The sequence below is a fragment of the Lepisosteus oculatus genome, chromosome 1 (genome assembly GCF_040954835.1).
Source record: "Lepisosteus oculatus isolate fLepOcu1 chromosome 1, fLepOcu1.hap2, whole genome shotgun sequence".
Classification (NCBI taxonomy): Eukaryota; Metazoa; Chordata; class Actinopteri; order Semionotiformes; family Lepisosteidae; genus Lepisosteus; species Lepisosteus oculatus.
In genome coordinates this window covers 60875618-60890146 of record NC_090696.1, presented here as the reverse complement: position 1 = coordinate 60890146, position 14529 = coordinate 60875618, and the positions used below count along the sequence as shown (strand labels likewise).

The following is a 14529-nucleotide window of genomic DNA, read 5'->3' as shown; positions in this document are numbered from 1 at the left end:
GAAACTGTGCCAGTATTGCTTTTAATATTTATATCACAGTTTAAATATACAACATTTATTAGTTTCAAGTCATATTTTCCAATTTATTTTCTAATACAGTATGAAAGTCAGGAGAGTGCAGTATTTTTTAATGCTATGAAGTTATACAGTACACCTTATTCCTATTAAAGGAATTACATGTGTGAGTAGGAGGCAACACTGGTGCTGGAGGGATTCGCATTATTCATACCAGCTGAATGCTCAGTTACTTAATTGAGCCAATTATTTACTAAACCGAACAATGCATTGTTTCCATAACTTAAGCAGATGGTGAACTACAGAGACCTAAAAATTACAGAATCTAAACTCCTTGGAACCCAGATTTCTTCTCTTAGACAAATAAATATAGTGTATAGAAATATAAAGAACTATAAAAGATCTTCTGGACCTTTTACCATTAGTACTCACTTTCAACTTTTTTCTTACAAAAAAATGGATCTATCAGTCTTTAAACATCAACACACCACATTTTTCCATCCTCTGTCATGCCTGACCTATCAAATACAATTTACATTTAAAATTACCACCCACCACAGTGGAACTGTAATGAAGTTACTGGACCTTAATGAAGGAGTGTGTTTTTCTTGCTCTTGTCTGGAACTGTCTATAAAAATATTCCCCAGCTTTTGTTTTGCCTTGGTTTTTGATTAGTATTTAAGCCTTTTCCAGCTCTTATACTTATAAAAACTGATCAGATACTGTACATCAGCCCATCATCAAAACATAATCAAACTACTGACCTAATTGAGCAAAAGCCTTCTTGTATCCAATTATCTATAGTAAGCTGATTTGCATTCCTATTTGTAAGTGCATGCTAGCCAATCATGCCCTTAGATATAGATGAGCTACTGTACATCTGAGTAATGTTTTTGCTGTCTGATCATTACAGCAGTGGGATTCTTTGATAAATGGCAGTGTTGGGTAGAGATGTGAACATTAACTAATGTGAAGTTAAATGACCAAGTGAAAAGGTGTTTTATTCAATCAGGCATTTTACAATATTATAACACACATACTGTATACTGCTACACCCCCTTAGTTTAAATGAAAATGCTCAGCCTTATCAGAGAGTAAACTATGACAAAACACAATGTTTGGAAAAGAAATAAGCACAAACATATAGATAAAAGTTTACTTAGTTTTGCGTATGATGCAGGACCTGACATGGAACAAGGCTTTCATTTAGAGTTAGATAATTTATTTAATGTTGTAAAATCCACCATGATTTATTCTTGATTCTTCGTTATTCTGATGCTTCTATTCCGATAACGTTTCAGAGATTTTGTTTGATTTGGGGTATTTTATATTTGACGTATAGAAAGTAAGTGTACAGGTACAGTATGTCGTTGTTTTTTAGTTTTTTGGGGGGATATTTTGAATTTTAATTAATTCTATCTTGAAATTGCTTTCTTTACATCTTGGCTTAAAGCAATTCCTGTACTTCATGAAGAGAATGACTGGCAGATAGACTCCTGACATCTTTTTGTAATACTGCAAGCTCTTCAATACCTTCACAAAATAAGAAAGCAGTGACAGTTGCAGGTATTACTAATAGCATACATGGTTGCTGTAGTTGGTTGTATACAATGCATTAAACATAAAGAAAATTTAGCACTCTGAGACCTCATTTTACATTTTAATAAATAGTTGTGTAAGAAATCTTGGACTCATAGTTGGGTTTATAGTTGTGGATTTAAGTTCTAGCTGCAGACATTGCTGTTGAAACCTTTGAGCAGGGCACTTTACTAATCTTTCAGCTGTAGCAGTGCAATTTCTGGGGTTATCAGCATCAATCTAGGGGAGTCACATGCTCTCTAGTCTGCTTAACACTACTGACAACAGGATGAGCTCTGTCTAACCCAATGAGCTTCCATGTGCTCTGGTATAGAATACTACTGCTAAACCTATGGGTAGGCTATATTATGAATGATACCATATAGTATTGTAACACTTTGGGGTTCACATGGGTATGCACTCTCACCTCTGCTGCCACAGATCGGCCTCCCACCATCGGGGACTCAAACCTAGGCCTCCTGTGTCACTCAGCAGGGACCCAGCCTCTTGAGCCAAAGGGAATTCTCCCGTCAGCCTGGCGGCTGCGGTCCCTGCTATTCACAGGGAAGGGCAGTGACGTCACAGCTCTGGTAAGCCGGCTCTCACAAGCAATGGAGGGCATATGCGTTACAGTATGATGAAATAACTGATGATGGATTCATGTCATGCATAGCTAAGACATCTCTTATGCTCTATCTTGGGGCAGTAATTGTCCCTTTCCAATGGTATTTATTTCTCTAATCTGAAGCCTCTGCAATCTTAAACTAATTTTCCTCCTGTATTTGTGCTGAGAAATCCTTCAATCATGCAGATACATGTCTTTGACAGCAGCTCTCTTCTCTTGGCTGCGTCAGGCTATGACAGTTTTAAGCCTCAATTCCTTTGGTTGTTGTGTTAAATAAGCGTAAACATTCTGCAGAATCTCACGAGATTTAATGCTTCAGAAATCATTCATCACCCTAAGCAGATATCAAGCCTTCTTCAGAAGACGTTCCTGAAACCTTTTGACACAGGGAAAACTAAAGACTTATAAGAGACAGTGTGAGTAATCAATGCTGTTAAAATGCAGAACTCTTACTAAAATATATTTCAGAAAAAAAAATTCTCTATGAGTTTTAAACCGAATGTAATTGTGCATGGTCTATTAGAACATCCAAAAGGTCAGAATATGTCCCTAATGGAAAGAGTTTAAATATTAATATTACTAAAATCTTGGGTCAGTATGTGTGTCATTATACTTTATGTCACTCTTGTTTAATATAATTTCCTGGCCTACAATTTTCAAAGGATTTTAAATATACACATGCAGTAGTGCCCTTGCCAAGAGACATCACTAGAATACACAGCATTCTATTCTAGTTTTCTTAATTACTGTCAGTGGTGCACGTACTACCAGTAATACTAAGAGAACCTGTGCTGACAGACGATAGACAATGTCATAGCTCTATGTTTATAAATCCTTTAAAACTGTAACTAAGTAAAAAACATAACTATTACAAAAACACTTAGAAAATGGGGCAAACGTCTCAACAAGTAATAAAGAAATCATTTTAACTATTTTTCTCTTTGACCTTTCGGTTAGTGAACCACGGCCCAAACAAAAAATCCCAAAACACTACAAATTTTAGTTGTTAAATTGTTAAATTTAAAAAGAAATGGGTTGCACAGATCACATTTCATTAATGTAATGATAATTATTTAAGAATAAATTGTGCACAGTTACTGAATAGATTGTAAAAACTATAATTGACATGTTTTATATGTAAAGATATGAAACAATGGGGAAGTACTGTTTTTAAATGTATTGTGAAGGTGCTTGCTTTGCATTAACTAATTGAAAAAAGATCTGTCTTTGATGTTTAATTTTTATAACTTGTTTAGAAGCCTTTTAGTTTATGCACTGCCCCTATGATATTTTTAGGAAGAAAAAAAAGTATAATACCAATAAGGGTTAAATTTAGTTAAACATGAAGCATTTTTATATTAAGAAGCATAAATGAATCAATACAGAGATGTGGATTTCTGTTATTTATTGACCAGCACTCTCTGTACAAGACTGAAGCTGTCAAAGTCAGTAGTACAGGTCACATTCTGTACACACTAATAATAGACCCATTGCCTTACAGTACAGATACAGTATAAGAGATAGCTAACCCATCATGACCAAAGGAACAAGTAATAGGTTTATTCCATGCTGAAAACAACACATTTCTTTCTTCTTTTTTTCAGCATGGAATAAACCTATTACTTGTTCCTTTGCAGCCTACGCATGCTGACGCAGCTACCCACCTGAACTACTCCATCAAGACCAATACTATTGTCCTTAGCGAGTAACCTGTCCCCAGCCATGACATGATGGGGAACTGCTCCAGCAGATGGACCATATTTTCAATAACCTAGCTCCTACAGTAACTAAATGCAACCATTTCACTGTGATCACATTTAACATTAAAATAATAACATTCACTCATGAGCAAATCAGCCTTTAAATTGGATTCTACTTTTGTATCAGTGTTCGGAATTTGACTCCATATTTTTTGTGCATTTCCAGTTTTTTTTCCATTTTCTGTATACTGTACCACCTGCACAAATGAATGTTTTTTATTTCTTTTCCCAAAAGAAATGTTACTGCCTTGAGAGTTTGATTGCAGTTTAATGAGAACACTTACAAAGGAACTCTTGAGTCATGCAAAGATTTCATGTTTTCTGTTCATGAAATGCTTTGGGAGAATTTATTTTTTTTTTTGTTTAGAAAAATTATTGCTTCAGGCTTGTAAAGTGACTGTATTAGATTACAGTGCTTTAAAAGTTCATTACACAGTTTATCCTTTGTAAATCAATGCTAATAAAGACATCTGCATTAATTGGATTTTAAAAAAAGTTTTACATCATGATTTCATTGAAGTATGAAGACTTCTTCCACAACAGACCATTGAAGGACACTTATTTTAGATGAATGCCTTGTAGTCAAAATGCATTATGCACAACCCCTAACAGACATGTATGGTCATTTTTCTGACAACATTTTAGCAAGTTTTGTTACATTTTTGTCTGCAGCTCAGCTGCCAACTGCCTTGCTCCAAAGGGAATTCACAGTATGTCTAAAGGCTTACTATAAAAAACTATTTTCCTTTTTTTTTTAATTGTTCAGTGAAAGCTACCAAGAAAGTTTCACACAGATGTTATACAGACAACAGCATAATTCACACATCAGAAGGCTAAATTATTAGTGTGACCAAGGTCAAATGCAAGGCAGGACATTTGAGATTCTGTATAAGTAGATGCAGTGCAAAAATAATACGCACAGATGGGAATGAAAGCTTAAAAATAACAAAATTAACATCTAGACCTGTTATGTATGTTATTTTACAGTAGTTTTCCATTAAATACCATAATGTCTTGTTAGCATTTTGGAAGCCAAACTGCAGCTTTCCAATTAATGGCAAAACCCTTCTTTAACTTCCTTCCTTCACCTTAGCTTAGAGGCCTCCCATTGTGGTCTCACTCTGGAGGGCACCCAGACCAGTATGATTTATATGTATCCATTAAATAATCAATTTATAATGACTCTGAACAATTTAATTGCCATCAATTAATTGTTGTTGTTTTTTTTATTAAGTAAGTTAGAGATCATTTGAAGTAAAAATCTAAATACTCCTCAGCACATAAGAAACATAAATAAAAGTCTTGTTTGTACTTGCTTAATCAAGCAGCTTGTGCTGCAAACTGTTAGAATTTGCTTATTTAGGGTTACCTATAAACAGTAATACAATCTAGACTGTCAGAATTCAATTATTATGAAGTGATTTAAATTCAGAAAACAGAAGGCATAGATTTATAGTGATTTGTTGGATACTACAATAATTCGTCTGTATCAAAATGTCCTCTTCTTACTGTGAGTTAAAGATGCAAAAACAAATCCAAATTCCAAATCCAGTCCTCAAAGCAGTCCATCAGGTGGCTGATGATTTAAGGAGACCTAAAAGACCTACTTGCAAAAACCTGTAGTACATTATTAATATACACTAAGAAGCAGTCAAATTTAATTTTCTATAATATAACATATCATTTTTTGAATATTAACAATAACAGTTCTACCTGAGATGTGTACAGTATTTACACCACAAAGGATTGTGAAACCAGTTGTTTGCTTAATTCCTGATTATTGTCCCATTGAAAATCAAGCAGGGTAGTGATGTCATTAGCTACCAGAAGATTGAGGTTAATGTGCGGATGCATTTTTAAAGTTAAATTTTATTTCAGATTACCTGAGTGAGATTGAGTTGTCTGTCATTATAGAATATGCCAGCAGCCATATCAGCTTGCAGCTCACAACTGTCAGCCCACTGAAACTAAGCAGGTGTGAGCTTGGTCAGTACCTGGACCTCCTGGGAAAAATGAAGGCTGCTGCTGGAAGAGGTGTTAGTTTGGCCAGGGGGGGCTCACCCTGCAGTCTGTGTGTGTTCTAATGCCCCAGTATAATGATGGGGACACTATACTGTAAAAAGGCACCGTCCTTCGGATGAGATGTAAAACCGAGGTCCTGACACTCATGTCATTATAAATCCCAGAGCATTTTTCAAAAAGAGTAGGGATGTTACCCTGGCATTCACACTGCCCTTTGCCAATCATGGCCACCTGTCAGGGAACCAATACGTGGAATAGGAGGATCCTTATGCGTGACCGGAAGCCCACAGGACACAGAGTAGCAAAGGGACAATCCAAAAGACAAAATCCAAAGGCAGGGTCGATGAGGAAGGCAAAGGGTCCGGTAACGAGAGATAGTCAAAACAATTCAAAGGCAAAATCCAGAAGGCGAGGTCAAGAAGCAGAAGCAGAAGATTCGTAACGGGAGATCAGTCAAAAAGGTTAGGAAACACGCACTGGAGAATACTAAGATAGGCTTCTCAATAGTGAGCTTGGGAAGGTGTGCGAAGGGGGTTTAAATACTGAAAGGAAAGGGGTGTGATTGGATGATTGGTTAGGGAGTGAGAATTTGAGGAATCTGATGCATGTGAGAATGTGCTGGGTTCAATCAGGGATGAGATTGGGAAGCAGAGGTTCCGGGAATGTAACGTCGTTTGCGAGGGAGAGTGTGGGGCGTGACAGTACCCCCCCCTTTAGGGTCGGCTCCTGACGACCTCAGAGAGCGAGTACGAACAAAGTCATCAATGAGGCTGCGATCCAAAATATCTTTCTCCCAGACCCAGGAACGTTCCTCAGGACCATAGCCCTCCCAGTCGACTAGAAATTGTTGGCGACCTCGGAGCCAGCGGGCATCCAAGATCTTATTGACCGTGTAGGAAGGCAGACCATCAATGAGTCATGGTGGGGGTGGAGGTGGCCGAGGCCGGGAGAGGGGGGGATCTGTGGTAGGGTTTCAGGAGAGAGACGTGGAAGGAGGGGTGCACCCTGAGAGTTGGAGGAAGAGCAAGACGATAGGTTACAGGGGTGAGCTGGGAGAGGATGCGAAAAGGTCCAATAAAACGGGGTCCCAACTTATGTGAAGGCTGTCTAAGGGGTAAGTTTTTAGTAGACAGCCAGACAAACTGTCCTCGTCGTAGTCTGGGCACAGGTCGTCGATGACGGTCAGCGGTGGTCTTCTGCCGCAAGGATGTCTTCAGGAGGGCGGATCTGGCTTGTCTCCAAATCCTCTTGAGGAAAGTGAGGCGGGTCTGGAGGCAGGGAATATCCGAATCAGGGATAGAGTCCGGGAGAAGAGAGGGTTGGTATCCCAGGGAGCAATAGAAGGGAGACATCCCAGTGGTGGAGGAAGAGAGAGAGTTATGAGCATACTCAGCCCAGGGGAGGAGAGAGACCCAGTCATCTTGAGAAGCAGAGACGTAAGATCGAAGGTAAGTAAGAAGGTCCTGGTTGGTTCTTTCCGTCAGTCCATTGGATTCAGGATGATAGCCAGACGTGAGAGATGTGGAAGTCCCGAGAGATTTGCAAAAAGTTCTCCAGAATCTTGAAATGAATTGAGGTCCTCGATCTGATACGATATCCTCAGGAATGCCGTGAAGTCTGAAGACATGAAGAATGAAGAGGTCAGCCATGTCTTGAGCAGATGGGAGGGCAGGAAGAGGAATGAAATGAGCCGACTTCGAGAATCTATCTACCACGACCATAATGGTAGTTTTGCCTTGACTCTCAGGAAGATCTGTAAGAAAATCCACTGAGATGTGGGACCAAGGTCTTCTAGGGGTTGGGAGTGGTTGGAGTAAACCGGGCTTCTCAAGACGGGAGGATTTGGACATGGCACAGATGGGACAGGCCTGCACGAACCCAGTAACATCAGTCCTCATAGAAGGCCACCAGAAATGTCTAGAGATGAATTCCAAGGAACGTTTGACACCGGGGTGACCTGCAAATAGTGAGTCATGACCCCAGCGAAGAACAGTGGAGCGTATGGTATCAGGAACAAAGAGTCTGTCTGGAGGACACTGGGGGGGAACGGTTTGGTTGTGAAGTGCACGTTTGATTTGGTTCTCCAGGTCCCATCTAATAGCAGCCACAATTCTCTCAGGGGGTATAATGGGTTCAGGAGGGTCCAAAAGGCCAGGAGGATCATGGAGGCGAGATAGGGCATCAGCCTTTATGTTCTTGGATCCCGGTGTATAAGTAATAAAAAAATGGAACCTAGAAAAGAAAAGTGACCAGCGGGCCTGGCGTGGATTCAAACGTTTGGCAGTTTGTAGGTAAGAGAGATTCTTATGATCTGTAAGAATAGTAAAAGGGTGTAGGGCCCCCTCCAACCAGTGTCTCCATTCCTCCAGGGCGAGCTTGATAGCCAGAAAACGGAATTCGGAAGAGTAGTCCTGAAAAGAGCGAGATCCTTGAGTAAGGGAAGTGAGGCGTGCAACAATGAGGTGGCGAGAGTGCAACTGCCCAAAGGCAGATTGTAGAGCTGTCTGAAAAAGGTGGAAGTTAGCAGTCTCAGGAGCGTTTTGAGAGAGGAGATGTCCAGCCCATTCCAGAGCTCGTCCAGAGAGGCAAGATACCATAAAAGCAATTCTTTCTCCATCGGTGGGGAAGCAGTCTGGACGGATGTGGAAAGCCATCTGACATTGAGTCACAAAGCCCTGACAACTGGAGGAGTCGCCATCAAATTTTTCCGGGAGGGGAGGGGGTAGAAGATTAGTTTGTGTTTGAAGCGGGGGTGCAGGAGCAGGAGCTGCAGGTGGGGGAGACGGCGGAAGTGCAAAGTGGTCAGCTAGTTGCTGGACTGCAGTAGTTAGCAGGTCCAGGTTCCGGGAGTGTTCAAGGAGAATAGAAAGTTGATTCTGGTCCGCTGGATCCATTTTAATATGGCTCACTATTCTGTCAGGGAACCAATACGTGGAATAGGAGGATCCTTATGCGTGACCGGAAGCCCACAGGACACAGAGTAGCAAAGGGACAATCCAAAAGACAAAATCCAAAGGCAGGGTCGATAAGGAAGGCAAAGGGTCCGGTAACGAGAGATAGTCAAAACAATTCAAAGGCAAAATCCAGAAGGCGAGGTCAAGAAGCAGAAGCAGAAGATTCGTAACGGGAGATCAGTCAAAAAGGTTAGGAAACACACACTGGAGAATACTAAGATAGGCTTCTCAATAGTGAGCGTGGGAAGGTGTGCGAAGGGGGTTTAAATACTGAAAGGAAAGGGGTGTGATTGGATGATTGGTTAGGGAGTGAGAATTTGAGGAATCTGATGCATGTGAGAATGTGCTGGGTTCAATCAGGGATGAGATTGGGAAGCAGAGGTTCCGGGAATGTAACGTCGTTTGCGAGGGAGAGTGTGGGGCGTGACACACCTAATAATCCTCATCTATAAATTGACATCATCACTCTGTTCTCCTCCCCAGTGATAGCTGATGTGTGGTGAGCGGTCTGGCACACTATGGCTGCTGTCAAATCATCCAGGTGGGTGCTGTACATTGGTGGTGGAACTTTCCTTTCCTGACAAGAAACTGCATCCAAGAACCTGATGCTTTTCTAATGTTTATTGAGTATTTAAGTGCAATACCTTTTGGCTTAGCCCGCTTGGTTAAGAGGTAGCCTCGTGGCCCAATAAAAGAAACAAGTGAACCCCAAAACCGAATAACAAGAGATAGAAGGAACATTCAGGCAAAGTATGGAAATGTGGACATTGCAGTAAACAGTGAAGTCAGACATTAAAAGCTCTAAGATGCCTGCTAAATAAACTGGAGATACTGTAGGAAGCTGGGCTGTCCCTGTCGACGACAGTACCCTGGGCCACTCAAACCCCAAGAGAAACAAGTGAACCCCAAAAACACCAGGGAAGAAATAGAAAGGACCAAAATTGAAATGCAGACATTATGTTAAAGGAGAGAGCAGGCATTAAAAGCTGTGGGATGCTTGCTGACAGAGCCAGAGATAGGACAGCAGACTGAGCCAGGGCTGGGCAGCTAGCCTCAGGAGCAGCCAGAGTCAGGAGGGAGGATCCTGGGGCCGAGTTGAACACTGGGGAACAGAAGAGAAAGAGAGCACAGAAAAACAAGTCACGATTAAACTAAAGAACATGAAGGACGAATACATGTGTATTTCTGTGGATCAGGTTCCACATTTGGATAAATAATGTGGGAGATGAATTCAAGACAAGAAGCATATTTTCTCTGTCCTTCTGGCGTCTATTTATTCCTGTGCTTGTTGTTTTTTTCCCCTTTTTTGCCTGTTGTTTGAGACATAGACCACATATTGAATGAGAAAAACGTGTGAGAAGAGATGTGTGCAAGAGTTATATATACTCTAGAGCAAAAGTCATTAATAATTGTGAGATGTAGCAGTTGGGTGAGATTGGCTTAACTGTACAGTACTTATCCTTCCCAAATTTAAGTTCCATGTATTCATCATTGGAATGTTATTATACTGTACATCACCTAAACTAAAACATTCATTTGTATCTGCCAATGTAAATACAAATGGAAAATGCATTTAGGACCATAGTTCTTACTAGTGTAACATTTTAAATCTTCATGATTTTAACAAATGTCTTCTCCCAAGTGTAAGTGTTCTGTGGGACCTGCTGGAAAGACAAATGGTGTGGTAAAGGTTGTTTCAGAGAAGAAGCTTTATATTCCACAACAATACAATAGCAAAATGTACCATAGGTGCAAAGGCAAATTCTTAACTTCAAAAGCAGATCAACAAAAAATGAAAATGAAAACAGTTCAATATGAGTGACACCATATTGACTTCTGGTCTGTGCTATATTAAAACCTTTTATTACCTCATTATTGATATTTCATTCCAAAGGCTTGGAGACATATTGGGAATAGTGAGCATAAACCTGAAGGGTAACTTGCGATACTTTTGCTGTGGTTGTGAGATGGCCATTAATGTTGATCGCACCTAAAAAATCAATGTGTTACTGAATTCTTTTTGAATGTCTAGGTTTCTCCTTCACCTTTAAAGGTTTTCTCTCTGAGGACTAAACCAGCTTCAGGCCCAAATGTCCTTCTGCTGTATACTCATTTATCTTGTGAAAACCAAGGTTCATTTATCCTCTTTTAGTTGTTTCTGGGTCATTATTGGGCATCTTCTAAGACATCACCTGCAATTACCATGGGCCACCTTACTTGTAGCTGTGAAATACATCTTTTTATTTGCAATTAGCCTTTGCCCTTTCTCTATTTTGAGACAAGGGCTTTTTGGTTGCTTTTCTTCTTATTTCTGAATTTATGCAGTCCGTTAAATCCAGTTAAACTAGGTGCAAAACAATTTTAACAAGTTAAATGTTCTGCTGATTTGTATTAATAATAAATTAACCACATTAATGTTAATTTAAAAAATAAACATGTATTTTTGGAACTATTCCACTATAGAAGTTATACCCCCTCCCTCTTATTAAATGTTCTAATAGTAAGAGGGTGTTAGTAAGAAACAATTATTTGAAATTAATTATTTGCAATGAAAGTGATTATGCTGAAAAAGTACTGTTCTTTTTTTAGTCATTAGCTGGCAAAGTTAAGGCAGTTTTATAAGACAAATTTCACATTGAATATGTAAAATCTAAATGCAAAACCTCCATGTTATTTATAACAATATATTTGTTATTTAACTGTAAAACCTGATACGGTGTAGAACATATGAGCATATGAGAATATCTGCATATTGACTGTCAATGTTACTTGGACTGTCTTTGATCTCATCTAAGATGCAAAACAGATTTGCTGTGAGATTCAATAGCATATTAATACAAGGTATGGGTTAGTAACATTAAGTCTGTAGTTACAATGTGTGATATATTGTATATTGCGTATCTAGCAGAAGTGTAATACAAAGCTGTCTTTTTCATATTGAAATGTGAAAGCAATAGCAGTTAAATATGAAGTAGTGAAAGTAAGTAAGGTATATTGCATGAGGGTTATTACAAATAGCTACAGTGGATATTAACTGTGGGTAATCAATTTGAACTGACGTGGCTTGCTGAGTGATACCTTTTCCATATTACAATACACCCCTTGGAAAAGGAAGATAAAGGAAAATTAAGAGGTCAATTAATCACAATCTCAAATAGACAAAACCAAGAGATAATTATAGTATATGAAAGTTCTCTTGGTCCATGCATGACCTGTACAAACCATGTTTAATCATTTTTACATTGAAATAATTTTTTTTGGTTGTGGATCCAGGAGATGTTCATTCTGTACAGTATATGTGACTACAAAAATGAAGTAAAGCAGAAAAGAAATTAAAGAGGAAAGGAGCTTGCTTGTGTTGTTTTAGAAGCATTGCCATTAGTACTCTAAGGTTTGATTAAAAGCTCCCAGTGGGAGGCAGAATTTGTTTACTACAATAGTTTTCATGCAGAATACAGTGTTTAGTTCCAGTGTTGATTGAGCCCAGAAGACCTATTACTTTGTAATCTGAGCTTCTCCTGGCTGGTTCCCATGGGGTTAATTAAGTGTATGAGGTAGCGCCCAAGCTGAACTATTAGATAGTCCACTTGAATTTTTCACTGATACAGCAGGGATCCATTGTTCACACAAACAATTGACTCACTCAGGGCTGGAGGTGTCTTTTAACAACCACCTTTATTAGGTTACTACTCCAAATCTTTCCTGGTCATCTATCACTCAGTGATCTAAATGTAGCCTAAACCAGTACTATAAACCATGTGTGGCTCTTGCAGTGTATGGCCAGTGAACTAATAGCTTTCCTGTCAGCTGAGATGGTGCCTGAGAGAGATTTAGTTCACATACAGTATAAAGACATTTGCACAGAGTGAAAAGGAAATGCCTCCTTTTTATGTTACATATTTTATGGGCAAGAGGCTGCCAGTATTTCCCTCCACTTCTCACTGCAGTGAACTTCAATGGTAAGAATGTTTTCCTTTGATTAACCTGGATGCATTGATAGATTATGTTGATTAGGCTGTGTTTTTGAGTCTACACACACTTTGATGTTTCTAAGGCTGACTGCACTGATTTCAGATTGATTAGTCTTGAGTTAATGTTATAAAATGGTGGCTGAAAGGGATTCTGCAGTTAAGACTCTCACATTACCCCAATTAGTAAAAATAAATTCTGTGTTAAAAACAAACTTCAGAAATCTTGGCTTCATGGCTTTGAGCTTCTTAATTACTTTTTTTCTTTTATCAGGTATACAAATTATTTCATTGCAGCTGATTCAGTTAATTTAGAACTGTGATATTTTTTGCTTTAAGAGTTTCTCAGGCATGAATGAAAAAAGACTGAAAGAAAATAACATGAGCAGTCTGTGATTTCTTCTTGTGTACCTGTGTTACTTCTAATTTGATATTCAATTGGATGTGTGCTGCCTGACATCTCTGCAGCTCACAGCTGAACGGCTTCAGTGATCCTCAACAAACTTTCAAAAACGTATCTTGTGGTCATCCAAAACAACTGATCTGTCTTGTCTTAATTCTGGTTATATACAGTATGTGGGGGAGAATTTCTGAATGAATGTGTTTTGCATTTTATTGAATGCTTTTACAATTAGCAGCTATTCAAAGCAAATATTAGTGTGGAAATAGCAGTTTCTTGTTGCATTTTTCATGAATAAAACCCTGAAATTATTAAACAAAAGTGCAGACTTAAGCTAAAGACATGAGGGTGAGACCTCAGTGCTCATTTGCAAGTGTTGTTAAATTCAAAAATTGGATTTGAATGAGTCAATTAATATGTTAGTATCAGTTTTTTAAAATAAAAATAATGTTGAAAGACTTATCACTACAAGTAAGGAGGTTTCTCCAACTAAATAACAAATGCATCAAATGCAAGAGCATCTTTTCTGGCTTTCTTATTTGAGAATAGACAAATCATCTTTGATGCAACAACTCACTGTTGATGGCAGAGGGCATACTACTTTATATAATTAAAAAAATCAACTTTGGGGTATTATGCTAAACTGTCAAAATTGTGATATATAACATAACTAAAGTACTGTATAATAAAAAAAAGTTTAATTATGGAATATGGCTGTTATCCTTCAGAGCTTATATTTAGATTGTTTTAAATATTGAATTACATAAAGTGATATGGCATTGAAGCATTAGATTTTTCTAAAATTTCTAAAAGATTTTAAAACTTAGCAAAAACATGGGATGGGAAAGTCATGGGATGCTCTGAGCAAAATTGCATCGAAAGTGACTTTTCACAAAATGTTTTTCCTTTGCTTAAAGAAAATAAATATTTGATTATATACTGCATACAGTATGGTCCAATGCTGGAAATGTCATTTTCAACAGATTGTTTTAAAACACTGCCTTTGATTATAGAGGGTTTTTATACAGTCCCTTGTAGTTCCTGTATAGGAGCTAATAGAGCATGTCTTTTTCAATATTACAGCAATGTAATGGCCAGAAAATTTTCTAAAAGGGATACGAATCAATATCCCAATAGCTGTCTACACAAGGTCAGATCTCAGGTGAAACAGAGAAAGTTGAGAACCACATTGTGAGATGTGCAACCT

General features: G+C 38.6%; 1 protein-coding gene across 7 annotated transcripts in view; it reads left to right on the top strand.

Moving 5' to 3' along the window:
- Window positions 1–14529, top strand: part of lingo2b (leucine rich repeat and Ig domain containing 2b) — a 493320-nt gene that overhangs the window by 416925 nt on the left and 61866 nt on the right. The window contains exon 1 of one of the 7 annotated variants that reach the window (XM_069191005.1): window positions 9144–9495. The exons of 5 other annotated variants lie outside the window; for them this stretch is intronic. Coding sequence is in view for 1 of the 2 variants with exons in the window: in XM_006629807.3 (XP_006629870.2) it covers window positions 12911–12913 (3 nt within the window). In the remaining variant the exon portion in view is untranslated. Of the gene's footprint in view, window positions 1–9143; window positions 9496–12700; window positions 12914–14529 lie in introns of those variants that run through there. One more of the 7 variants, XM_006629807.3, reaches the window with a different exon arrangement.